This window comes from Danaus plexippus, chromosome 6 (assembly GCF_018135715.1).
Source record: "Danaus plexippus chromosome 6, MEX_DaPlex, whole genome shotgun sequence".
Lineage (NCBI taxonomy): Eukaryota > Metazoa > Arthropoda > Insecta > Lepidoptera > Nymphalidae > Danaus > Danaus plexippus.
The window spans coordinates 3,545,620-3,573,256 of NC_083540.1; the positions used below are offsets into that span (position 1 = coordinate 3,545,620).

The 27,637-nt window shown below is 31.6% G+C and overlaps 3 protein-coding genes across 19 annotated transcripts; 2 read left to right on the forward strand and 1 right to left on the reverse strand.

Moving 5' to 3' along the window:
- The first annotated feature begins 5,179 nt into the window (after window positions 1-5,179).
- On the forward strand, window positions 5,180-17,069 carry LOC116778781 (sodium/hydrogen exchanger 6). 11 transcript variants are annotated; one of them, XM_061529793.1, is made up of 17 exons: window positions 5,180-5,630; window positions 5,869-6,024; window positions 6,169-6,329; window positions 6,620-6,835; window positions 7,778-7,851; window positions 9,286-9,432; window positions 9,827-9,927; window positions 10,230-10,432; window positions 10,548-10,659; window positions 11,445-11,604; window positions 12,170-12,221; window positions 12,914-12,943; window positions 13,801-13,875; window positions 14,360-14,542; window positions 15,506-15,604; window positions 15,795-15,869; window positions 15,962-17,069. In XM_061529793.1, exons 1-16 carry the CDS (start codon window positions 5,402-5,404, stop codon window positions 15,831-15,833), a joined length of 2,037 nt encoding a protein of 678 aa, XP_061385777.1. In that variant the 5' UTR covers window positions 5,180-5,401; the 3' UTR covers window positions 15,834-15,869; window positions 15,962-17,069. The 11 variants fall into 11 exon arrangements, with proteins under 11 accessions (XP_061385777.1, XP_061385774.1, XP_061385776.1 ...); XM_061529790.1 differs by lacking the exons at window positions 13,801-13,875; window positions 15,795-15,869 and adding an exon at window positions 13,365-13,433; XM_061529792.1 differs by having other exon boundaries at window positions 15,795-17,069.
- Window positions 17,070-17,103: 34 nt separating this feature from the next.
- On the reverse strand, window positions 17,104-18,460 carry LOC116778886 (metallo-beta-lactamase domain-containing protein 1). Of its 2 annotated transcripts, XM_061529800.1 has the most exons (5): window positions 18,255-18,460; window positions 17,949-18,206; window positions 17,711-17,875; window positions 17,473-17,586; window positions 17,104-17,375 (listed from the first exon to the last, which is right to left on the reverse strand). In XM_061529800.1, exons 2-5 carry the CDS (start codon window positions 18,097-18,099, stop codon window positions 17,170-17,172), a joined length of 636 nt encoding a protein of 211 aa, XP_061385784.1. In that variant the 5' UTR covers window positions 18,100-18,206; window positions 18,255-18,460; the 3' UTR covers window positions 17,104-17,169. The 2 variants fall into 2 exon arrangements, with proteins under 2 accessions (XP_061385784.1, XP_032528852.2); XM_032672961.2 differs by having other exon boundaries at window positions 17,949-18,460.
- A 276-nt stretch (window positions 18,461-18,736) lies between these two features.
- On the forward strand, window positions 18,737-27,633 carry LOC116778547 (aspartyl/asparaginyl beta-hydroxylase). Of its 6 annotated transcripts, none has more exons than XM_032672581.2 (17): window positions 18,737-18,873; window positions 18,952-19,061; window positions 19,149-19,337; window positions 19,473-19,579; window positions 20,151-20,453; window positions 20,635-20,913; window positions 21,356-21,476; window positions 21,548-21,642; window positions 21,804-21,912; window positions 23,879-23,956; window positions 24,038-24,273; window positions 24,373-24,700; window positions 24,952-25,049; window positions 25,799-26,033; window positions 26,113-26,218; window positions 26,311-27,021; window positions 27,309-27,633. In XM_032672581.2, exons 2-17 carry the CDS (start codon window positions 19,010-19,012, stop codon window positions 27,457-27,459), a joined length of 3,198 nt encoding a protein of 1,065 aa, XP_032528472.2. In that variant the 5' UTR covers window positions 18,737-18,873; window positions 18,952-19,009; the 3' UTR covers window positions 27,460-27,633. The 6 variants fall into 6 exon arrangements, with proteins under 6 accessions (XP_032528472.2, XP_032528499.2, XP_032528506.2 ...); XM_032672608.2 differs by having other exon boundaries at window positions 24,041-24,273; XM_032672589.2 differs by having other exon boundaries at window positions 18,747-18,826.
- Window positions 27,634-27,637: the final 4 nt, after the last annotated feature.

A 27,637-nucleotide genomic window follows, 5' to 3' on the forward strand; every position in this document is an offset into this window, starting at 1 on the left:
ATGAGTAATTTCTGAAAGTATTTTAATTAAGGTATTATATACAGCAATTTTTTTTATTTCATGAAAAGTGTACCTAATTTGGTACTTTTATTAAAATATAAAATTTTAATATGATTATCGCTATTCACCTTCATACATATGTCAAAGACACAAACGCAAAACAGATATGCTTGTTGTATCATTAGTTGCATCTTTCAATAAACACATTCAGAACCATTAATATATGCCACATTTTATTTTACATACGTATAAATAAAATATTAATCAGCGAACTATATCCCTACCACAAGTGGTGCATCGTCACACTACATACGGAGCGTTTCCACATTACCTTTAAAACATTTATGGATAAAAAACTAGAAACGCTAAGTATATAGTGTGATTATATAATATAACTTATAAATATAACTTCACAGTAGATATTTATGTTATTCTAAATTAAATTACGTTATATCAATGAGATCTAAGACTTTCGCTACTCATTTAAATAAAACTTATACCTTTTCGGATTTACTACGCAAAATCCAGAGCGGTAAGCCAGAAAATTAAGAAATAACGGAACCGACTAACAGACATTCACATCTGGTTTGCCCGTGATCACGGTTGCTGAAAGTAACCGAAACGTCGGGATTCTGAGTTTAAAATAATGAAAATTCGCGTAGTGAATCCGTAAAGGTATTAGTTTTACGTTATATGAAACCAACAATAACTTTAATTAATAAAACAAAGTTGTACGAGTACATTAACGTGATACAAAAACAATGTCAATAATTTTTATAGAACTGGTACGCACGACCTCAGTTGTAGTATTTTCAATGGCACGCAATAACTGATACATAATAGATAAACTTAGATGTAGTTTCTTAACTATTGAACGTGAGTTCCGGATATTAACTACATACAGGATTTGCCGTATAAAAACTACGCATAATACATATTAAATTACGGTCGTAGAATAATATTATGTCTACGATAATATTAATATAATTTTAAGGAATTATGTTATTATAGATGACAGCGATGAACATGCATTTTAGAATAGAGATTGAAGAAAAGGTACTTCGGATGACAAACTGACGTCACTCGCGTCTTTAGTGTGAAATAAAATGTTATCCTACACGAAAAAAAATACATAATCTAGTTTGCAGTTCACATATAGAGTTCTTAATTTCAATTGTTTGTTTATTAAGTACTTGTTATTAAATACATTTACATATTTCCATTTTCCACTGAATAAGTTAATATCAAATCGAATGGTTTTTTAGTTGAAATCCTATGTTCGAAAACATTTTTTTCTGTCGCTTTTTTTTTATTAAACCACACAACACTTATTTAATGTAGCCAGTGACTCGATCAACAAAAACGAACAACATGATGGACAACGTGATAGCATTTGTTAACCCGCTTTTCAGTTGAAAATATTTAAATGCACTCGTATATATATGAAACATGCTAGTAAAATACTGGATTAAAAAAAGGAAGTGTATACGCGGCAAATACAGTTATTGATAAATATAAGGATAAAATATAACCCCCTTTACTGCTTCCTGCATTCGGTAAAAAAAGATAAAAAGATATAAATGAACTTGTTGTATTCAATTAAATAACATTGTAAGTGTGTAACACAATTATTGTATTAAGAAAAAAAAAATATTGCTGCAATAATGATTAATAAAAATAATGATAATTTGTTTAGTTCATATTAATGAATAAATCAGTCAAATTAATTATTAAATATAATGTTTTGTCTCAAATTTATTTTTATGGTATTGGAATTGTATTCAAACTATGGACTGCATTTTAAGTCTTGCAAACTTATAGGTTAGAGAAAAATTAAAAAATATCTATTTAAAATTTAAATCGTATTAATATTTTAATGTGTTCCCGGTTTATGATACTTGTTAAACTAGGAACTCGGTTCATAATGGTATTTTTATAAGCTTTAAGTTATCGCTGAGTGCATCATTAAAGCAAAGACAGAAAATTTACAGCTATTCATCCAAAACTTCCCAAATAATAGTGTCCATGTTGGTAGATGAATAAAAAACTGGCAACTATTTATGGTAATTTTTACTATGCAAACTGGTGGTAGGATACAAGGAAACTAGTTAATTACGCATAAAACTTCATTATCAAGGCTAAATTCATTTCATATGGTTGTGATTACATCTATGGCTTTTAATTAATTGACTGATATGTCCGACCAACGACTTAATCTGATTTTAGACGTATTTAGAATCAAGAAAATTGTTCTATCCAAATTTGACAATTTCATGGAAAAGGTAGAAGAAGTTTAGTATTTTACCTATCTAAAAATACACCTACTATCTCGCTTATAAGAATAGAATAGTTCTAAATACATTTACTTTTAAAGTGTATTATTAAAGGACCAAATATATAATACGTTTAAAAAAATATTATTTTATATATAAACAATATTTGATTCATTGTATTGGATTTAATATTAAATCTTTTCTCTATCTTAATTTCTGTAGAAACCAATTATGATACTTTTTTATTTTTTATTACCTCCTCAATCTACCTTCACCGATGTCAACTTCCTCCCTTCACTGCAATAAAAAGAATTTTGTTACTAAACCAAACAAAATTATTACAATTTTATTACAAATCATTCAAGCTATTTACTTTCTTTTTAAACCCCACTTCTTCCTACTTTATATATGGAATATTTAGATATATATGTAGAAAATTTTGAAGTTTTGGCCCATGTTTCCGAAGTAGTTTAAACTCACGCAATTTTTCAACCGGTATTTAAAATTGAGTGACGTTTAAAAAAAACAATTATTAATCATCAAAATAAAGATCAAGTATAACTGACTGAGTAATAACTTATACATATTTCCAATGTTTTTTTAACAAAATTAACAAATTTAACAAAAATCAATTTCAATAGTTTTTGAATATGTGTGAAGCTATAACATGATAACTACTTCTGCACTGATCACTTTAAATGCTTCTTTGCTTCTTTGGAACGCACTAAAACATATATTATATAACATACCACTATAGACTACAAAAGTAATTAATTTTATACGAATTTAGATGAATTAAGAGCAGAACGTGACTTTTTTTTAAATCGACAAAAAGTATCGATTATTTTAATTTATTTAGTACAGTAAAATAACTTAAAATTAACTAATTTAAACAAGTTAAAATTTTCTATAAAATTGAAAAATGGATGTACACCTCATAGTTTTATTTGTTTCCGACTTAAAAATTAGCAAAATTTTCTCAATAAACTATGATGAATTTAAATAAAGCTCCCTACGAAAATTTAAATATTTGGTTTCCACTTTACATTATAAATCGACATTATGATTACGTTATAGTAGCAATGTTCAAATGAAAATGAGAAGAAACGATCAGTTATTTATTACTTTATTAAGCACTGAACCATAGAGAGCAAAGATGGAGCGGTGCTTATGGACAAAGACGCAATCCTGGAGCGCTGGAGGCAATACTGTCAGCAGCTTTATAGCAATAGCGAGGTTAAAGAAAAAAACAATCTTGACTATATACTATCTTGACAGGAACCGGATATGCTTCTGCACGAAACGGAATCCGCCATGATGGCTCTGAAACCAAAAGTATGCGGCAGCGATGGGGTTACTGCTCAGATGATCAGGAACCTGAGCACCAGTGGCATCAAAATTATGCATAACATTTGCTAGAAGGTCTGAAGGGCTGAACAAAGACTGGACAAAGTCAACGGCCGCGGCGGTTACCCTGCTCAAGAAAGGTTCCACGGGGAAATGCTTAAACTATATATCTTTTTTCTTGTGCAGAATCTGTATCTGTGCAGTAAATCAAGAGTGAGAATAGAATATCGAGAGGCAAGTCTTGCCGCAACTATTCATCCGCATCAGTAAGTATATCATGAAAGGCGTTTGAGAGGGGTGGCAAGAAGGTATTCGTACCGGAGGATATGGGTTAAACAATCTACGATTCTCAAATGACACTACTATTATAGGGGCTGCGGAGTCGGAGTTGGCTAAACTTCTCGCCAGAATAACACAAATCAGCAGCGAATATGAGCTCCTTACAAACAGGAACAAAACTAAACTAATGTTCATTGATCGCAGAGGGACCATGACTCGAACCAACGAGCTGAGTGACCCGGCTGTAGCCCACAAATTCGTATATTTAGGGTCACAGATCAGTGACGATGGTGATTGCGACCAAGAGGTTATCTGAAGATCATAGACGTCCAAAATAAAAAGATTCGAGAGGATTTGGAGGAACAGGGCCATAAACCGCAAAACACAGATCAGGCTAATGCGGACACTCGTATTCTCGATCTTTTAATCGGCCTTCGAAACTTGGATGCTGAGGGTCCGGACAAGTTGAAGGATAGATGCATTGAAAACATGATACTGGCAAAGAATGCTTCGAATACCATAGTCGAAACACCGTGCAAATGAATTTATCAGGACGAGACTATCCTCTATCTGCACACAGCAGACTCTCACTAGACAAACTGGCTCTCACTGGCCGCATGGTGGGGAAGAGCAGTAGAGGATGTGTGCTCATGCGATGGGCCGATGCGTTTGGGGAGATCACAGGGAAGAAGTGCAGGCCAATATCGACCTAACTCAGAATCAAGCGACCTGGAGAGTTGTGGTGACAAGAGCAAACCGCCATGATCACGTCCCTCAGCCATGAAGATACGACGGAAGAGAGAGAGGAAATGTGATGTTTTTTTTATATAATAGGTGAAAAAGCAATATTAATAACAATCTCAACACGAAAATAATCATATAATATACGAAAGACTCTTTCATCTCTTACATCATCATGGTTAAAATGTATCATCCATATATAATTAAAATTCAAACACACAATGACTGCAATGTAAAAAAAATTCTTCCTATATACTCGCCTTTACTTAAGAACTCCCCATAATAAGAATGTCAAAAGTACCCAGGATTGCGCTATGAAATACCTGCCGAAATATCCTCATTCTACGGCAAAATATTCAAAACTTATGAAGAATATTTGAAATCCGGAAAACTCTACATCTTACCAAATATCAAGATGGGCTATTATCATTTTAGAATTTAGTTAGCCAAGATTTGTTGCTCTATAACAAAAAAAGTCATCCAATTGTTCACTATGAATTATTGTCTGTGTTTTATTTGATTTGAATTGTCAATTGTCACTGTGAAGTGTGACAAAATAAATTTATAGCATATTCTAGTTTTTTGCTCTTTCAGTTCTAAATAATAATAATAAAGATACGTATTTATTATTTACACCCTGATGTAGATCTTCAGGAATGATAGTGAATAAAACAATAAGGCATATTTCGAAGAGTACCTTCAAGTGCGAAGTATAGAATCGATTTTTCCGGGGATGTAATATCATTTTACGTTTTGCAAGAATGACTTCAATCATAGTTTCTGCTTCTTTATTTCTATATTTTGCAATAAAATGCCACGCATCAGGTACAGACATAGCACTGGATGCGAAAGCTACACTTTTACATCGTATTGATAGCTTAAATCTACTTATTTATACATGCCTTTTGACACTAACCGTTTTAACTATTTGGGTATTCAAACATCGACGAGTGAGCTGGCTTCATGAAACTGGACTTGCAGTAATATATGGTAAGTACGGATTATTCTCTAATTTCACAATGAAATAGTCATGTGCCAGTTCACTATGGCCTTGAAATACTATATGTTTCTAAGTGTTAATTAAAAAAATATAATGCTTTAAAAGATAAGTGTTTGATTAACACCTTTTAGTAACTGTACAAGAAATGCTGCTACATTATCCTTGATAAATATATAATTTAAAGAAAAAGATGTGTATATAATGTATAAATGTATTATTATTTAACAGGTCTCATAGTAGGAGCAATCATTAGATATGCTGGGAGTACAAATCAAGTCACACATATTGATGCCTTTCCAGCTCCAAATACTAAATATAATCTGTCAGTTCCACCAGACATTGTACGATTTCACTTTCCTGATACTATACCAATTTCTCCTGGAGGTAATATCAAAATCCATAGATATATTTACATGTATTTCTATATAACGGACTTAATACACTTCATATCATAGTTGAATTTTTAATGTCAAGTAATAAAATAACTCTTTTGTGGATGATATTAATATTAATATTTTATCATTTTAGAAGTACCTGTCCCCAATAAGACATACGCCTATAGCTTCCGTGGGGAGATTGTGAATTTGGAACAAAATGAAATAGATCTTAAAGCTACTTTTGATCCTGAAATATTCTTTAATATTATTCTTCCACCCATTATTTTCCATGCTGGTTACTGCTTAAAAAGGGTAAGTGCTACAGGCTACTGATATACTGAAGCTGAACAGTCAGTTTGTTTAATTAGATACTGAATATAATTTGTTTTAGAAATGTTTAAAAATAATAAACATATAATGTTAGCTTATAGGGAAGTCTATAAAACCATCCATAATTTCATCAATAAGTAACAAGTTTGGTGTACATATTTAGATTTATTATTCCTAAAATATATCTATACCAGTTCACCCCTACACAGAACTTCGAGATAACTATTTTAATTATAAGTTCAACATGTCAAATTTTCTCTTTATTTTTGTAGAAATATTTCTTCCGGAACCTTGGTGCAATATTGACATTTGCGATGGTAGGAACAGCTTTATCAGCACTAGTTATTGGTGCTCTTATGTATGGCTGCGTTCAACTCATGCCAGCATCTCTAGCGGCGAGCTTCACATTTCTAGATACTCTGTATTTTGGAGCCCTAATTTCGCCTACCGACCCATTGACTGTGCTCGCAATATTCTCTCAATTAAAGGTAAGTGGTTCATAAACATTTTTAGTATAATAATATTAAATGTTCTAATTTTTTTTTTTATTCAAATGATCAAAACAAAACAGCAACAGAATCATTTATACAACTTTGTAAATAATTAAAAATATATTAATTTATATTAAATGATACTAAATATAGTATTATATTTAAAATGTTAATATTGTTAATTTTAGTAACTTATTTTTCTTAAAAAAAATTATCAACAGTAAATGAAGATAAAATTTGGCAACCAATATAACTTGTCAATACAAAATTTAAAGTTATACTTCTTTACACGGTAAAACATATTCAAATTCCACCTAACTCGTTTTGTTATCTATGTCTGTACAATGTTAAAGTATTGTGCAAACAGTTTAAATGTTACAAAAAAGTAAATGTATTATAAATAATTAACATTCCAAGAAAAATTTACAATTTCATACGAAAATGAAAATATATTTTATTACTCCAACATTATTGGATGCCTACAGAAGGAATTTTTTTATCAATTTACTATGATAATATACATTATCCCACACTAGCTGTTGCCTGCGGTTTCGCCCGCATATGAAATGAAATGAGATATGCAATTATGTATAGTGAGGTGTCATTCGATTTCTCGGAGAACCACTCATCAAATTCTTACTTGGTTTGTCGCTACGTCAGGACAATGACCTTGAGATCAAAAAAAATATTTGTGAAAATTAGTCTTAATTTAAATTCAAATTGAGAACTGCCTCCTTTTTGAACTCACTTAAAAAGTAGCCTAAGTTTTTCCTTACGACATTAGCCAACTACGATTTAAACTCTCCTCAAAATCGATTCAACCGTTCCAGAGATTAACTAGAACAAAGAGACAGACGAACATTTTAAAGATAGCATTTTTGCTGTAGGCATCGTATAAGTCTTCATATGCGTTTAATGAAAATTATTAATTTTTTTCAGGTGGACGTTAACTTGTACGCTATGATATTCGGAGAGAGTGTCCTCAATGACGCTGTGGCTCTTGTACTTAGCGGGTATTTAATATTTCGAATTATAATTATATTATACGTATAGATTTGTAAGGAAGATAGTATGGAAGAACATAAATGTATGTGCCTTGATATAGGCTTATATAAAAAAACCACTGCCACTACACTCTAATGCCTTTAGCTAGTTTTTTCTTCTTTGGTCGTAATAGGCTCTGAACGTATACATACTGTGTGAGTTATACTAATTAATATTTTATACTGAGTACATACTGTGTGATTAGTGTATATGTATTTTCTTCTATCATGCGAATACTACTGAACTCATTTCGATTAAACTCTGAACATTATATAATGATAGAAAATGATAAAAAAAAATTCTAATTTAATCTATGTACGTGTCATCTGATATTCTGTTACAAGCGGCTTTTGTATTCTTACAAACGTATAAAATCATTATTTGTACAGTAATTTTCCTCATGTGAATAAATATCTTTATTTTTAGCTCACAAGCATGTAATAAAGATTATGACTACGTTGGTATATAAGTTTATTATTAAAGACAATATAATATTACTGATACTTAATAATTATATGACTGAACGCTTAGTCCAAGTTTCTATCGTGTAATACGATACGTTACCCGTTTCTCATTCAAACTAAACTAAGTTAACACGTGTAATAACCAAAGACTCTTATGATACAGTGTTAAAATTCCGTATTTATCCTGAGACTAAGTATATCCATTACTGACATTCAAATCATTAATGAGATCTAAGGTTTTCGCGAGCTTTCATCGAAATAAAACTAATATTTTTTTACGTAACGTTTTTTTTCGTATTTTTTTTTATATTATTTTTTAACGATCATTCTCATCTCGTCTGCCCGTGGTCACGGTTGCTGCAAAGGAAATGAAACGTCGCGGTCGTGAGTACGCTGTTAAAAATAATTATGAACTCGTAGTAAATCAGAAAAATATTAGTTTTATTTTAATCATTCCTCAAACCATGTCAGGGTTGAACAAAATGGTTTCAATAAATTTCCACTTCCCTCTCACCTCGTCTCTGAATGTTATACTTTTATTCTATATCACATGACATTTACATGTGCTATAACTATAAATCATCTGTTAGCCAGCCCTATTCAGAATCATAATTGATATAGTTCTTTTTGAAAATACTTTGTGATTTTTATTAATGTTTAATGTCTCAGTCAGTACTCGAACTAATAAATAATTAAATTATTAGAATATAAAACATACAGGCGATTATTCTAAAGGTTCTTATTTGGGTAATGTCTATATAGGCAATAAAACCTAAATGCAGTCTAAATTAGCCCCAATTACATTCCAATACAAAAATTCGTATGTGAAGATTAATTGTACATAATTTAGCTTAGGTATTTTGTTCGTTATATCATTTGTTTGTTACATATATATATATATATGTATATATATATATTTCTTATGGTTGTACATTCCAGAGCCATACAGAACTATGAGAAGCGATATTCTGTGGATGGTGGTTTTGAGATAACAGCGTTTTTGGCGGCCATTGGCGACTTCATAGGAATCTTCAGCCTCTCCCTTCTAGTCGGCGCTTTCATGGGATGCTTGACTGCTCTGATATCCTTTTTAATTAATCTTACAAATAAATCCTATAGATCATTTTGTCTCATTTGAAATTTTGTTTTAAATATAAATTTTAATTAATTCATACATATAATGAGACTTCACCGATAAAAATTACAGGTGATTTAAAAAAAGAATTGCGTTACAGACAGGTTTAATAATTTCGAATAGAACCTATAAATAATGGTAATAAATGTCGAATAAATAATGACTTTGAAATATATGTTGAATAATTATTTCAATAGTAATAGTTCTGTAACAACTGTTCTAAATCAGATATTCTATATTTAAATGTGGTGTATTAATTCTATTGTAGGTTATTGATTTTTTTTAGATAATTAGCGCGACTTATATAATAATATTATAAAAATTCCTTAACGATCCACACATGACTAAGTTCACCCACGTCCGTGACTGGCCGTTGTTGGAGTCGGCTCTATTCGTATTGATGTCGTACGCTGCCTTCCTTATCGCCGAAGTCTGCGAACTAACAGGTGACATTAAAAAAATATTTGACACAAAAATATACGAATTTTTTTTTTTTAAATGGATTTTTCTTAAAAATCAATCATTGCTTTTTTTATGGTAGGTCAGTACAAAACCAACCAAAAAGTTTTTAATGCTTTTAATTACGCCGTTACAATATTTATTTGATGTTATATATTAATTTTAATGATTAAAACTCCAATTAATATATATTACAGTAAATTTTTGAAAATTTCATACAAACGAATCGTATTTAATGCTACCATTAATGCAAAATAATATTATGTAATATATTAATCTGTACTTCCAGGTGTGGTGGCTGTATTGTTCTGTGGTATCTGCCAAGCTCACTACACCTACAACAATCTCTCCTCGGACTCTCGTAACAGAACCAAGCAGCTGTTCGAGTTGTTGAACTTCCTCGCTGAGAACTTTATATTCACATACATAGGAGTCTCGATGTTCACGTTCCCTAAACATCACTTCGATCCCTGGTTCATTATAGCTGGATTTGTATCCTTTAACAAAAATCAAACATAGAGTGATATAACTATATATATAAAAAACTACTGAATAGTATGACGGATTTTAATTTTTTTTTTTTTCAATAATTTCCTCAATATATTAGCTAACTTCGACACTCGGCCGCGCTGTCAACATCTACCCTCTGTCATTTCTCCTAAACCTGGGGAGGAAGCCGCCTATACCAGTGAACTTTCAACACATGCTGTTCTTCTCTGGTGAGTTTGAATAGCGTTTATATAAATAAATTAATATTAAAGAGGCAAACTCTCTCAACCAAAATTAACAAGATAATTATATATTTACTGAAACAATTCCATACAAGCAATGACTAGTCCCTGTGACATGAATAGTATTTAATAACCGAAGAAAAATAAAGATACTTTCAGACAAAATAAATTTAAACTGTCTTGGAATTATGTTAGTTGGAATTAAGTAAAGCAGCATACACACGGATACTCCTTCATTTAAAGCTTGTATCTCAAAAGGTAGCTCCATGAAAGACTTGTTGCAAATTGTTTAAATACAATTATTTCACTTAAAACATACATAATCGCTTTGTTATGATTTTCATCTCTAACGTTTTCTTCATACATCTGGATCACTTTTGTTTTCTCGCCGAGTTATCAGTGACGTCACACGTTAAATGACATCCATACAGCAGTTATACTCCGGAGATGTTCGTTTTGAATTTTTAAATGTTTACCGTACTTAAAACAATACCATTTCCATTTATAATTTCATGGATAAGATCTTCATACTATTATACTATTATAAATGCGAAAATTTGTTAGGATGTATGGACAATTGTTGAAAGGAACAGATTTCGATGAAATTTACCGATAGCGTAGCCGAGCTATCAAAATAATATTATATAGATTATAGATTATAATTATAGTTGTGGTCTAGACGCGTGACAGTTGTTTGTAACAAAGTCATTGACAATAGATGTCGCTGATCGAAGTCGTAGCATAATAATGAAATACCATCAATCTTCTCCCAGGTCTTCGCGGTGCGATGTCATTCGCGCTAGCCATTCGCAACACGGTGTCGGAGGCTCGTCAGGCGATGTTGACAACCACCTCTCTGATAGTGATCGCCACCGTCGTACTGCAAGGAGGAGCCGCCTCACACGCCCTGGCTTACTTGAGGATACCTACTGGGTACTAATAATACATCTACGCTTTTATACTAAACGATATCGAATATAATCGCTAGTAAGCATTCAAATGTAATTATAATTTTAATACATGAAAAATTTATGTGACCGACATGAAATGTATATTTTATAATAATATAATATAATAAATCTCGCAGTATTTCTGAAATCAGTTTGAAAACTTACTATATTCTGTTACTTATCATGATGAATTCCCTGTCATTTTACACTACGTGAGTTAATATTTTGATCACTTTCTTCTAGATTAATTTCTTGATTTTTGAAATAGTTGTTATATGGTTATACAGGGTGTTTAAAAAATATACGTATATATAGTATGTAACTAAAATTAATAAATGTTGTCAAATATTGTTATGTAAAGTTCAAGGACACGAGGTAGGTCGCGATTGATTAATTGTAAGTTACCTAGAAATTGGCAGTCCTGACACTGCAGCTTCAAATAATGTTCAACGCCTTTTTCATTGTTTGTTCGTGTCAATGACTGTATAATTCCTTATAATATATTTGGTCTGTTCAAAATACATATATATTATATTTTTTGTTTTCAGTCAAGGTCAGAACGACGAGAACGAAGCTCTACCCTACCGTGACGTCAGAAGTGTAAGTGTCCAATGATTTTATTTCATTAAATTTTTCTTCAATAAAGCACTTATCGCTCTTATATGACACAAGTAGACAGGTTTTTTAGTCAGAGGTAGTGAAGGCTTAGCATAGACTATAGAATATAAGACAAAAAAATTACTCAAAACATATCATGACACAGATTTTTATCCTTCTCATATATCTATAATTAATATTTAGTTATGAATAATTAATTTCATATAAATATACTAAAATACACAAACATACGTACACATTACATTATCGTAACTAATAGTATATTATCCAATTAATGTTTTTTAATTATTTATTTCTGTCCTGTCTTTGCTTGTTCGTATTATTTAACACGCTTCATGTCTCAAAACGGGAGTTGGAGTTGTTCGTGTAACAAATCAAATCATTAGTATCTAATAATGCTAAATAAAAAAAAAAATCATACATGCACCTTCAAATAACTTTCTTCTCTATAATATTTGTCTAAAATATTGAAGATTTATGGTATTCAAATATTTAATTTTTTTTTAAATATTTCATTATTTGTTAGTAAATAATAATATGCTTATAGTTTCGGTTTATAACTTTGAATGTGCACGTCCAAAGTTTTACATTGATTGAATCATATAATCCTATCGGCTGAAAGAGTACGCATAGACATTACGGCGCATGTGATTAATGACAACTTATTGTGGCAGCTCTACCAGGCCACGGACACCGGCGGACCGGTATGTATACACGGCTTTAGAGAGTGCTTTATGTGTACGAGTCTTAAACATTATAGTTCATATATGATTATTATATGACAAATAAGAATTAAACTACCCTTAAATAAATGGATGCCATAAATCTAATGTCAATTATTTAATGGCAACAACTGTCACATAGACAGTTGATAAGAAGTAAGAACTATAGTGTTTGAGACTTCTGTCATTGTCATTTCATCAACGTGTTTTTTTATATATATATATCCTAATAACATCCTAATTTTTATTTTATATTTTAAGGGGCTTATTCACGAGTGTACAGGCATTTATGTATTTCTTGTTTTGAATAGGATATACCTACAAAAAAAAAGTATCATGTTTTACACTTAACCTAAACTTCTGTTTTTTGTTTAATTGGATTGAATAAAAATTTGTTGTCCAGCCTGCTGACATAAGTTTCGGCCTCCGAAATATGGACTCCGCTCAATCCCCACGTAGCGACCGCGCTTCAGTAAGATATACAACAATCTGCATGACGATATTGAATACGCCTTGTTCTAACTCAAACTAACTGATACACCGACTTAACCCGTACACATTGACAGGGATTGGCATTTTGTAAAAACATGCACGAAATGTGATGTCAAAATATGTATATACGCATGCTGTCAAATGAAAATTCTTTATTCTTATGTCTTCCCCTTAAATATGAGTAATATGCCTGTTACACTGACGTTGACATTTGAGTTTGACAAACATTATTATGTTTTAAATTGTAATGTGTGTCTATACTCTCAGGTCGCAAATACATTCTAATACTCATTACTCATCAACGCATGCATGTTACTTTATATACTTTTAATAATTTCAATGTCTAGAACGGCCGCATGGTAGTTAAGTGGGACAATGGCGATAGCGGAGTGATTATGCCTTGGCAAATAAACTCATACGAAGTATGTAACCTTATTTATACAGTAATATATGTACAAATGCATGCAATGCGTGTGATAATTACATGTACGCATGTTGATGTACTTGACAACATTTTACATATAACAAAAGTATATATTAGGCACGCTTGTGTATTTCAAATATTGTAAAGCAAAGTGTTACACATGTGAAATGTTGTCGTATGTTTGTTTCGTCACTTATATTTTATTTTAACGAATATGCTGAACATATTATTGTCACTAACCTCTCTTTACATGTTAAAACCTAAACAACACACCATAACCACGACATAAAATATTTGGCATGTTCACTGCGTAACTAACGATTTATTTCTAAATTCTAATAGATTGTATCGTAAGTTCTCTCTATAAAAATAAATTAATATATAATTTTCGCAATCAAGTAACAATGGAAAAAGAGTTTAAAATGTATTTATTAAATAAATAGACTTAAATCAATGATATACATAAGACATTTTGTGTTAAGGATACTCCACATGGTAACGAGACGGGTGAGAAAGCCCGCCTCGCACGTCTATGGGGCGCGGTGGACTCAAAGCTTCTGAAGCCCCTACTCACGCACGCCCGACCGCCTCTCACAGAAACGTTACCCGCCTTTCTAAGCCCCGTGGCGAGGCTACTTACTACCACACGACAATACACACAAGGCGTAAGTATTATCAGATTACATTTTTTTAAGAAATTGCTCTCTTGGTTTTATATAAGTAAGAAATAGAAAAATAGACCAAATAAAATTATAAAAATACATGACTCCCGTAATATCAATAAATAGTAAAGTGTAATGATTTAATGACGTCATAAAAATTTACATGAAATGAAGCAAAAAATTAAACAAAATTTAAGTGAAAAAGACTAACTCGTTCCTTTACAAGTGGCACTTTCACGTGATTTCAATGACAGTTTTCGTTTAGCATTATATGTCCTACCAATATTATAAATGCGAAAGTATGTAAAGATGTATGTAACTTTTTTGCTTTGTCGCACAAAAACTCCTTAATGGATTTTAACGACGTTTTCCGATTATGTAGCTTAAACATCAATTTACTATACCTACCTTCGAAAATTCCAAAAAACTCTTTAAAGAACAAAACATCGTATTTTGTATGAAGTCTCGTGTCACAGACTATATAAAGATCTAGTTTTGCCTATTAGCATAGAACCGCGGTAATTTATATTATATGTAAATGAAACTAATATATTTCGGATATACTACGCGAATTTTATTTTAAAACTACATAATCCCGACGTTTCGGTTACTTTTCAGCAACCGTGATCACGGGCAGACGAGATGTGACTTTCGCGAGTGTTCATTTAAATGAAACTAATATTTTTCGGATTATACTACACGTATTTTATTCCTTAAAAAAACTACATACTTCCTCATCTCATCTTTATCTGAGCTGACTCATCTCGTCTGCCCGTGATCACGGTTGTTGAAAAGTAACCGAAACGTCGGCATTATGTAGTTTAAAAATAATAAATCCGCGTAGTATGTCCGAAATATATTAGTTTCATTTAAATGAATAAAACTCGCGAGAGTTTTAGATCTCACAATTATATTATATAAATAAATGCATGTTGTGTTGTCCATATATTTAATTCATTTGAGAAGTATTCCCCCTGTCTCCAGGATGGACTACGAAGGACTGATTCCGATTCCGACCTGTGTATCGACGAGCCTCAACCTGTACCAACTAGTATTGACCCACAGGTATATTTGTGAAGTGTGAATTTTATATATACACTATGTATATCTTATAATTATATTATATGGTTCTACTTTCTCTTATGTAATATGTAAACGCCAGAGTTATATATATATATATATATATGTATGTTCTAATATAAGGCTAACATCACAATTAGTTTCATTATTATTATTATTTTCTTTTTCGTTGCAGCAACCTTATAATATACGGAATGGATATGGAAATGTCTAAGCTTTGTAGAGTTAGTGACCCACGGCTGTGATAAAGGTCTAGAACCCAGAATGTACATAGAATTTAAAATGTATTATAATTTTTTTATTAGGATAATTGTTTTTTCTTTTTTTTATTATTGCACGCAGCAACTATGGCCTGGACTCGTGGATACGAGAATCTCTGTAGAAGGTATCACAGGTAGTAATATATGAATAGGAAATGTGTGCCACAATTATATATAAAGACTATTGAATCTTAGAACTTTTTATTTTAATGTTTCTAGCTCTTTGGTTTTAGAGTATAGACTTGTCAGCCATATGGTCTCCCTAGAACAGCTTTATTCATATTCTGTTTGAATTTATAATTCTTTATAGTTTATATGAAAAAACACAAAAGTTTGAATGATATTTTCACTGTATACTTTAAAGTGAAACTAGTTGTAGATTATCTTCAATGCTATTAGTATTATAACTTGAAGTTTATATTCAATTTCTTAATGTTTTTATTGATAGCTATTGAGTGTTAAAAATATTTGCATCTGCATATATAGCTGTGTATGTTTTTAATGATTTCATTTACTACTATTTATATGTGGTAAAATTTTCATCTTCGTCTATTAAGAGGTTTAAACCATAATATATAATATATTGTGCTATATTTTTTAAACTTTTTCTATTCAGACAACAACCAAACTTTAGAAAATTATAGAGCATATTTTCTTTACTTGTATTAACTTGCTGCATTGTGTATATTATATCCCTTATTATTTTTATTATAACTTATTGTACTATCCATCAAATGGGCATTGAAATATTTCTGGTGAATGGTTGTCATTTATTTAAATTTAATGTTGATATTCTTAAATTATTTTGGATTATAGCTATTCATATATATATTTATATATTTAAAATAATTATAGCAGGTTTCAAAAACCATGTTTAGTAGAATTTCGATGAAACGAGGATTATTTTTATTTAATTAATATTCTTGTTTCTGTTAGGGAATACCAAAAAGTGAGTACATAGTATAAGGATGTTTGATACTTGTGTAATAACTGCTTTATTGTCTCTGGCACACTTCATCTTTTGTGGTCTAGATCTAAGTATTTTTATTGTAATTACAATTTAATCTATCTTAGCTAAATGCTTATTTTTTTTAAATATCCCATAGAATTATGGATAGAAAAATGTTTATCTCCGAATTTTAACTGGAACAAATTCTTATATGTTATGTGTAATAAAATTTGAATCCCTATCAGTCTTTTATTTATCAACATTAAATAAAATACTTTTATTAAAATTTAAAATCATTTCCTTTATGCTTATTTTTATAAAACAGTAAGATAACACATTTATTAGAAAATTTGTTTTTCTATCTGTTCCCTTAAAGTTTTTCTTATTTCATCTGTAACTTTAAATTTAGGTCCATGTCCTGGAATAATCCATTCTGCTAGTTCTGAAATCTGAGATCTGTTCCTTCTTTGTTTAAGTTGATCCTCACTACCAGCTTGAATCCATAAACTTGGGTCAGCAATATCTTCAAACTTTTCAAACAGATCTCCTGTGAAATTTAAATATATATATTGTGAATAAAATAATATATAAACTTAATGTTAAAATAATTATTCTGTAGTGTGAAGATATAGTTCATATATTACCTGTAACTGCTATAACTACATTTTCAGGATTAGTTACAAGAACTGAAACATCAGACAGTGTGTGTCCAGGAGTTGGTAACACCTTGACATGTTCATCAATTATAAATTCTTTTCCTGTAATTTTATTCTCATTATTACAATATTCTTATTTTAAATTGTCTCATTTCAGCTGCATGTTAAAATATAGAATTTACTTTCCATAATAATTATGAAACATTCATATCATACACATACATACCTTCATCAAATGGGTGTATATAATAATTGTCTTGAAAAGAAATACTAAATCCCACTATATGTTTGGCTTTCAAGAATAAATTGTTATTTCCTATATGATCTGAATGTCCATGCGTTGATATCACATAATCAATATTTTCCGCAGTGAGACCATGTTTAGTAAGAGCTAGAAGAATTAAAAGACTGACATTATTATAAATACATAATTAATGAATTTAGTCTCATTTTTTACAACCAACCACTAATTATTTTATTAGCGTCCCAAGGTGTCATCGTATCAACTATGATATTGTGAATGCCTTTTATTAAAACACAGCTACAATTTGCTTTCATTTCATAAGTATCACTTAAAATAGAATAACCATCATATAGCACAATAACATCAGCCATAATGTAGAACTACAAAAAAATATGTAACTTTCTTTGATTTTTATTTATAGTTAATTTTTATCACTAGTTTAAATTTTATAAATAAACTTTTTTTTATATAATATGGCCTTCATCCATGCAAATAAATAAACTTGTTTGTTTGTTTCAAATATGGCCTTCATCCGTGCAAGGACGTGCACAGTATATTCTGCCAGTATCGTGTAGAATGGAGGAAACACGATCCGGGATTAACTTTTGAATGAAATAAAATTTTACAGCCCCGACTGAAGTCACAATTAGGAACTTTGTTAGTAGATCTAAAACAAGACAAATTCAATTAGAAACAAAACATAGGAGAAAGCAAAACATAGGAGATATATAATGTAAAACTAAGTCTAATATAATAGATAAACTTAAAATTCAAAAATATCTTTTGTTTTGACTTTTAACGTAACTGTCACAATGACATTTACAAAAATTTAAAACCACGTTTAAAAGTTGAGAAGTGGATCAACTTATGACTCAAATATTTTTTTTTTCTTATAAGATATAAACCAGAAGCTTATGATATTTATTTATGTCATAAAATATTAAAATGTTTATTTTGACTATAATTGCTTATATATATTTGCCTTTTAGTTTGACAATTCGGTATTCACATTTATCTCTTTCCCCAGCTGTCTTCGCCGGTTATTTTTAGGTTAAATACTAAAATAAATTCAAGTAAGGAACACCGATACTTTGTTATGTAGGTTATTTTAATATTTCAACGTGCGCCAATATTAATGTATATATGTATGTAAATTGCGCATTTAGAGTATTAGCAATTTTTGATTTTATTTGTTTGTTAATTGTACTTCCTTGTTTACACAGGGTTATGAAACAATAAATGATATCTCCTGCCGCTTCTTGAGCGCCAGATTTTAGAATCATGTCAGGAGATGTACAGCCACGAAAGCGAAAAGACAAGAAGAAAAAGAAAGGTAAGTTCAACCACAAAAAGTGCTCGTTATTATTTTAAAGACAATAAGTAAGTATTCAACTTAAACGTCGCTTTTTCTTTAAAATAGATGATTTTGGTGTTGAAGAACCAAGAGGAACAGCAGCAACATTGGGTGAAGGCGATGTTTTTATGCATTCATACCATGAACATGGCACTGGAGGTCATTGGTGCGCGAAAATCATATTTTTCGCGTTATTAGCCGTGCTAGTTACTCTTATTGGGTTAATTATTTTGGAAAATAGAGGTCTTACTGAATGTGAGTATAGGATTAAAGAATTTAATTTTAAACTAAATGTGATATAATTTTCTCAACTTTATTTTATACAAAATAAATTGACTACCAGAAGCTATATGCAAAAAAATATACAAATAATTTATGGTTTGTTTTTAGTGGAGGCTAATTCTGTTGAAACTCGGTATTCTGGTGTACTAGAAGGTTGGATTGAAGATGCAGTTGATGACCACCATGATGAACATACTCTGGAATTAAAACATCATGTGAGTATTTGATAACTTGTAAAATGAAACCATGAGAGTCGAAAAAAATAGAGCAGTGCTATGAATATTTTCATGTGAAAGGTGTGAAAATATAAAAGAATGTGGTTAATCCACAGTACAACACCTGGATAAACATGAAGCAAGTATTATTAATAGTTTTATCACTCAGAAATAGACAAAAAAAATGTGATCATTCAGCAAATATTTGTTTTAATTCTGGAATATTTTGAATAAGAATGCAACAATTATGCTTCTATAAATATTATAAATTTATTATGTGTTAAGGGATTAAGGGATTTTGTTATAGTTCTATGGGATTATTTAATTTTTTCCCTAAGGTTGATGACATCATTACATAGGTATAATAATTGTTGTAAGTTTACTCTGTAACTCCTACCATGTATTACCTAGAAATCAATGTCTTCAGTATATATATATAGTTTTATTTAACAATAAAAAAAATAAGATCTTTTTCCTATAAAAGATACTTATCCCCACTTTTATAAAAAAAAATATCCAAAAAATTCTCACAGATTAAATAATAATTTAGCCTCAAAATAATATAATTTAGGATGATGAAGATCACATTGACGATGAAATAGATGAAAACGAAGAAGAAGAAGAGTCTCTTGAACAAGAGATAGAACACGATGACGATGATAGCAATGAGGAAGATGAAGAACAAGAGCATGATGAAATGTATGACGAGGAAGATGAGGAACACGAAGAGAGAGAAACGTTAGATGATGATGATGATACTCAAGGTGATGATGATGATGATGTAAATGATAACGATGACGAAGAAGACGACGATGAAGACAATGATGAGGGGCATGAAAACATAGAAGACCATTTAAAATACGCCGGTGACGAGGTGAAACTTTATAAAAAGGATTTATTTATAATTAACATGATTTTATTTAAATGTATATATTTGCTTGATTTCAAAATTTTTAACTATAAGGATGGCTTATGTGCTTCTAGCATAAAATATTCCAATACATTTCTCCAAATTTTTAATTAAAAATATGTATAATGTTCAAAAAATTAAACAGGATGACGAAGAAACTTACGAGCGTTATAGTAAAGAGGAGATTGATATGATGAATTTTGATGAAGTTGATGATGATGATGAACATAATAATGATGATGAACATAATAATGATGATGACGCTTATGGTGATGATGATGATCTTGAAGAACAAAATCATGACTACCTTAGCAAAGAAACGACATCTCATTATAATAAGGTCGATGACGATGCGAACGATGAAAGCCAAGAAGAAAATAAATACGATGATGAAAAAATTGATAGCAATGAAGTTAACGATGAGGTGCAAAATAAAACTAAATACAAAACGTGTGTTAGACTAAATTATAATCAGATAACCGATGAATGTGTTGATTGGCTCTTCACTAACTAATAGTTTGTATAGTATAATGTTATACAAGGTGTTTCTAAATCTATTAATATTTGTTATGATATGCGTATTTTTACTTCTCCTACGTCCAAATATACTTATATGTATTTTTTTACGCATGCTGTATCAGGCTTAATAATGTTTTTGTTACAAGCAAAAACTAAAGTTATTATACGTCTATTATATTAAATTAACAAATTCCTAATACTAAAAGGAGATTGTGAAAACAATTATTAAGCTTCAACTACCCTTAACCAGCGTGCGTATTCATTAACATTGAAATGACAAAGAATGTTCTGAATTTATATTAATAGACGTTATTTATGTTTGAGTATTATATTAAAAATATTTACAGGATGGTGAAAAAGAAGACGAAGCAGATGATGATGATGATGATGAAGAAATAGAGAAGATAGAAAAAGAAGTCATCGATGATTCAGTGGAAATCAAAGATACCGAAGCAAGTAATGAACATGGTAGCGTCTTTTATTTCAAAATATGTTCTTATTTCTAAGTGTTATTGTATTCATTTAAATTGTTTTTAAAGCTGAGAGCAAAGATGTCGATGAAGATGATTCAGATGAAGATGAACCACCGATAGAACATATCTCAAAACCAGCAACGGGAAAACCCTTTGTTGAGGTGCGTATTAAAACTCCCATTATTATTTCCAATATTCACATTAATGTGGAAATTTCAGACTACCCTCTTCTTTTTCTTCTTTAATCTGGCACAAATTTTTAAATATATATATGTAACTTTAGAAGCTAATTTCAATACAATAACTTTTGTTTTGTCGTTAGATCGAAGAGGAAACTGTAGTGAAGCCTGTCGACACATTAGCTGAAGAAGACGCATATGAAAGACAGCAAGAAGAACTCCGAAGACAAGAAGAACAATCATCACACAGCGGTAAGTACTTCACATGTTAATCACAACCTCACTTGCTTAATATATCTTATATATCAATCTAACGTTTTAAAAATTTTAATAACTCTGCTTTTTCTGTTTTTTTTTTTTTTGTTTTTGCTTTCTCACTAACCAGTAACAAATTTGAAACTTTTTTTGTACTTGAGGACCTTATCTATAAATAAATTATAAAGAGAATTTTTCTTTTATTTCAACCTTTTGTATTGAAGCATTTGCTCCTTTTTTGGTAAGTTTCTTTCACATAAATGGTTTAGAATTTACTTTACGTATTTACGTTATAGTAAACTGCAACGAAAAAAAAAATTCAGGTACGGCGTTCATGTGAATTAATATATTACTTTACTGTTAAATAAACGTCGTTTTAATTATCAATATACATTGAACTAAAAGTTTCATTATATTGAACGTAAAATATAATACGTGATATCATACTCGTAACTTGATAAAATACGTATGTAACGTACGTCGCCCACACATCGCTTACGTTACCGAACTATTTGTGTTTATTGCAGAGTTTGCGTTGCCCGTATGATCTCATGTATCACATATCGCGATGAATTCTATTATATCAATTGGTTTTGATGTTTTGCGTGGAATACGTCTCGAAGGTAAAGTTTTTTTGCATAACTCGTCGCTCTATTGTATATATTACTTGGCAGAACGCCCTGTATACCGATTAGTCCGTCTCGAAATTTGTTGAACTATTCTTTAACATTAATTGTATTTTAAAAAGTTTATTTTAGAATCTGTTCTTTCGTAACTGCTTTTTCGCAAGAACTTTTAAGATTAAATAACTCCCGAGGGTCTTATTTAGCTGAACATATTTTTTAGAGAAAGTTCTGTGTATTTAAATAAGATTAATCATTATGAAAAACAGGCGCTGGCCCATGGACTATCATGTTGATAAGAATGTAAAATATATTTTTAAAAGAAATCAAGTAAACTATTAATATTATTTAAATACACAGAACTTTCTCTAGAAAACATGTTAAGCTAAATAAGATCCTCGGGGATTATTTAATCTTAAAAGTTCTCGCTATATATATTCAACGATATCAATAAAACAGATTACGGTTTATATTTATCTTTTAAAGGAATATATGACGAAAAAAATATTTTTTAGTTTAAATAATTCTTGGACATATGATTAAAATGGTATTTAATGGATTGGGTTGAAGAAACCTTAGATAATAGTAGACCAAGATTATTTTTGGGTAACATTTTGTGTAATTTGGTAACTTTTGTTCAAACACTAAACTCGAATTCAAAGATTAACTTCAAATTTATTCCAAGCTTATGGTGAGGGGGAGTAATCTTGACAGAGTATAAATATGAAATATGTATGTATTATGATATATTTGTATACTTAATTGTTAAATTCAAATGTGGAATAGCAAAAAACATAAATCTAGATGATCTAAGAATTATAAGTAAATTATTTGATGTTGAAACAACATTACAAGGATTAAAAAAATATTATTTATAACATAGCACACAATTTTTTAACTTTTGACCGTCCAATCCATTCTTACTAATGTGGAAGCTACTCCCTGTCTTTGTGATTTAGCTAAACTCATGGACCAAGTTAAACGTAATTTGCATGGTATTAGAGATTGGGTTTCCAAAGAAGATAGTAGTACTTATTGGGGCGAAACCTAGACCTAAAGAGAAAGTATAGTTATCATTTATAAATAACAAAAAACTGGGATTTATTTGGAAAACCGTCTGCCATTCGTAAAAATTAACATATTATTAAAATGTTTTATGAAGAATAGGCATTTTAACACTAAAACATTTGTAAATATTTTTGCTTACAAATAATGGTTAAAGGATCCTACAAACAGAATTCTATCCGCAAATTAGTAAGACAGTTATGTCAGTAATGGCATTATTTTAATCCAGTCGCGATAAAACGTGAGTGTAGAGTTAAGTGTGAGTGTTGTTGCAGTGTGGCTGAAGCTGTGTGTGGGCGGGGCACTACTGGCAGCAACACACGCGGTCTTGCGTCGAACCACCGTACGACACGGTGCGTATAAAGTTAATTTATCAAGTAAAATATAGAAAAGTTATTTAGGTAATGACAAGTTAGAACAAATCAATCTCGTAGCAGATCTATCTGACGCGGATGAAACTATGAGTGAGGAAGCGCCAACCGTTATTGATCGACGGATGACTATTATAGAAGAACCGGTAGAAGTTATACAAAGACCTGCATCGAGTCAAACGCTACGTCACATTACTGACGAGGAGATATTCAAAAAGCCGGCTCCAGTAGTACAAAGTCCGATTGCGAAGCCAAGGATCGAGGAAGAAATTGTCAAACAAGTGGTGGAAAAAGTACGAGTAAGTAAACTTTTTAATATTAATGATGAAATATTAAATTTTAAACAAAAGTCAAATAAAAATTACGTGCTTACTATGAAGTAAAAATATCTTATTTAGGAGGCTCCAAAAAGCGATGAAAAGACCGAAGAGGAAAAGGAGCTATACAGTGAAGAAGAAGAGGATGACGCCGAAGACAATGAAGATTTAGAAGAAGATATTGAGACCTCTGAAAAGGAAGCAGTGGATAAAGAAGTAGCTGATGAATCAGAACCAGAACCGGAACCGGAAGAGGTTTCAGACGTTGAAATTATATATGATGAAACAATAGAAGAGGAAGAAGAAGTCGAGGAAGAAGAGATATCAGACGTCGATGATACGGAACTCTTGAACCGTTTAGAGGCCAAATACGGACGGCTACCAGAACCCGAAAGACCTGGACAGAATAGTAAAATGATGTTTACAGTGTGCCATATAATAACCGAATTGCAACTAAACTTATTAACATTACCGGCATGACTAACTAAGTGTGAGTGATTATTAACTTATTATATCATGTATGAATAAAACTTATATATTTGAATTTGACACTGATTTTGCTGTTAGATGTTCTAAAACATATTTTTCAAATAGCTATATTTTGTTATCTATACAATTTTTTTGTCATATTGTTTGATTTACCGAGTACTATCGTTATAGAGGGTGGCGCTAAGAGTGTGTCCTCTGAATGGCCGGGAGAACCGAGCGATTTGTACTGGAGGTCTCAGCTAGACACCGCGGAGGAAGAACTCCGACAGGTAATACTGAAAAATTATTACGGTTAATAGTATTTTTCCGAATATTTTAGTCCCGAAGTTAGATTTATTACAGAAGACCTAAAAAAAAATAAGAGTCCAAGAAACTTAAATAAGTCGATTAATTAAAAGCCAAAAATATATGACTTTTCTTTGAACTGTTGTTTAAAAACCGTTAATAATGAAAACGTGGCACATTTTTACGTTAGTTATCATTATTACTTCAATAAACAAACAATATATTGTAATAAAAACGAACATCTATTTTGTTGGTGTATTCTGTGTTTGCATGGCAATGTGTTTTATTGAATATGCATGAACTATTACTATTAAGACAATCCTCGCATCTTCGTACATCACATCAATCTTATTAACCACCAGCTTTATGAAGCATGGAATATGACATTTTACGAATACACCAACAATTGGCGCAATAATCAGCATTGGATAAAAATCCAAGCAATTTCAGTAATAATCAATGAAAAATTCGAGTATAGATTAGTAAACTATGATAATATTTCCAGGACTGGCTGGACTAACTTTTTCACTAAAAACAAAAAAAAAACATTGCTCGTTGTGCCATTTTCCCCAACAACTCTCCATCGAATCTCTCGGTCCAAACCGCGCCCGCACCCCGCGCGGTCCCCGGACGGTTCGATGGAGACTTATCATTAACCCAGCAATAGTTTTTATTATTTACATATATGGAATGTTTTGTGGATTGTGTGATTGTGTTTGTACTAACGTGTGAGGGCGCTTGGAGTGCGTGCGTGTCCCGAGTGTCTGTCGTCTCACTGGAGGGCAGCGGGAGGGCGAGGTGGTTGAAGGCGCGGGCTCTGGACAGCTCAGCAGAAGCTGCCCGCGATAACAGAATGCTGTCTAAAGCCATCACAGCCTATCTGGACCTCCTCAAAATGAACGAGAGACTCTCAGATGAGAAGCTTCTAGAAGTTGCTCGTCGGACCATCGATAGAATAAACTTCAGAGGTTAGTTATTGTCTCGTGTACACGTCATGTTATATGATGAAACGGTTTTTACTTACAGTCGTGTCACCTTTTATTTTAGGAGTATATCTAAACGCTGAACCGGTGTACAGGCTATTAATAAGAAGATTCCCCGATGATGTTCATTATAGAAACAATCTGACCGTGTCATTTTTGATGGCTAACAGGTGAAGAAATATAATATAAATAAATAATGAAATTTCTGTAAATTCTTTACATAATTGTGTAATACATAAATGTTATTTATTACTTTTTGTAGAGCCGATTTGGCGGACGAAGTGCTGCGAGAAACGCTGCGACTTTGGCCGAATGACCGTGTCGCGTTGGCTCACCACGGCTTCGTTCTGAAAAATCACTACAATAAGCTAGAGGAAGCGGTCCAAGCACTCAAGAAAGCTCTAGAAGGTGACGCCGGACAAGCCAACGAACCAAGGTTTTATTATCACCTTGGCGATGCGCTTCTGTTACTGGGAAGATTCGACGAAGCCGAAGAAATACACAAACGTGGCGCGGAATTAGGACATTTCTTGTCACCGTCACAACGCTCCTTGTACAACGTGCCGAGACTACGGAGTAAGCCTTGGTGGCGAGTTGAAGACACGCCATATGAAAAACTTGCTAAAGCATTGGAAGCATCATGGCGCGAGATCTTAAAGGAAGGAGAAGCTGCTAAAACGTTGTACGAAAAAGAGAAAGAGGGTTTGAAGGAGCGAGGGGAGTGGTCGCAGATGGATATCATGGTGAGGGGTCGGGAGATCCCGGGCCGGTGCGCTAGGGCTCCGGTAACATGTTCAGTAGTGAAGACCGAAGCGGCAGCGTCAAGCTGTAAGAGAGGTCAGGTCAAGTTCAGTATGATGGCGGCTGGAACACATGTGCGACCACACGTCGGACCAACAAACTGCAGGCTTAGGATGCACTTGGGACTCAGCAACACCAAAAACACTTACATACGGGTCGATAAAGAAATCAGGTATGACAAAACGCAACCCAAGGATTTAAAATATATGAATAGGATAGTAAGTAGTATATAGTAAATAGATAAAAAGTAGCCTAGTATATAGTAAATAGATAAAAAGGAACGGTAAATCATCTACGGAGGTGGTATCGCTGTACCCAAGTAAAAGCCTATTTATTCACTCTCACCTTAAAGACAAAAATTACTTGATAGTTTAGTTGTATATGTTCCTATCTTATTACCCAAGTAAAATCATCTTGATTTAGTGACATTTGCTAAAAAATTTTTACAATTTTTTTAAGGCAATGGCAGTTAGGTAAGACGCTGTTATTCGACGATAGTTTCGAGCACGAAGTTTGGCACAACGGCACCGGCACTCGCCTGGTGCTGATCGTGGACGTCTGGCATCCTGACCTCACTCCCGCTGAGAAAAGACAACTACCCCCCATATAATCACCTACACATTCTGCTATACATAATTAACTCTTAATAGAAATGCATTAAATTATATAATATCCGTCGATTCGATCACTTCTTTTATATACATATCGCTGTGTAAATCAATTGTATGAATGTATTATTTGAGTATGTGTTTTAGTCATTAAATATAAGTACAACGTTCGAAAACATG

Coding starts and splice junctions, on each gene's coding strand:
- LOC116778547 (XM_032672581.2), top strand. CDS start 19,010: ATGTCAGGAGATGTACAGCCACGAAAGCGAAAAGACAAGAAGAAAAAG. Junction 21,643..21,803: donor CGGGAAAACCCTTTGTTGAG/GTGCGTATTAAA, acceptor TTTTGTCGTTAG/ATCGAAGAGGAAACTGTAGT. Junction 26,034..26,112: donor CGATAGAATAAACTTCAGAG/GTTAGTTATTGT, acceptor CTTTTATTTTAG/GAGTATATCTAAACGCTGAA.
- LOC116778781 (XM_061529789.1), top strand. CDS start 5,402: ATGACTTCAATCATAGTTTCTGCTTCTTTATTTCTATATTTTGCAATA. Junction 5,631..5,868: donor TGGACTTGCAGTAATATATG/GTAAGTACGGAT, acceptor ATTATTTAACAG/GTCTCATAGTAGGAGCAATC. Junction 10,660..11,444: donor ACACATGCTGTTCTTCTCTG/GTGAGTTTGAAT, acceptor ATCTTCTCCCAG/GTCTTCGCGGTGCGATGTCA.
- LOC116778886 (XM_061529800.1), bottom strand. CDS start 18,099: ATGGCTGATGTTATTGTGCTATATGATGGTTATTCTATTTTAAGTGAT. Junction 17,876..17,948: donor CGCTAATAAAATAATTAGTG/GTTGGTTGTAAA, acceptor TAATTCTTCTAG/CTCTTACTAAACATGGTCTC. Junction 17,376..17,472: donor TGTAGTTATAGCAGTTACAG/GTAATATATGAA, acceptor TAAATTTCACAG/GAGATCTGTTTGAAAAGTTT.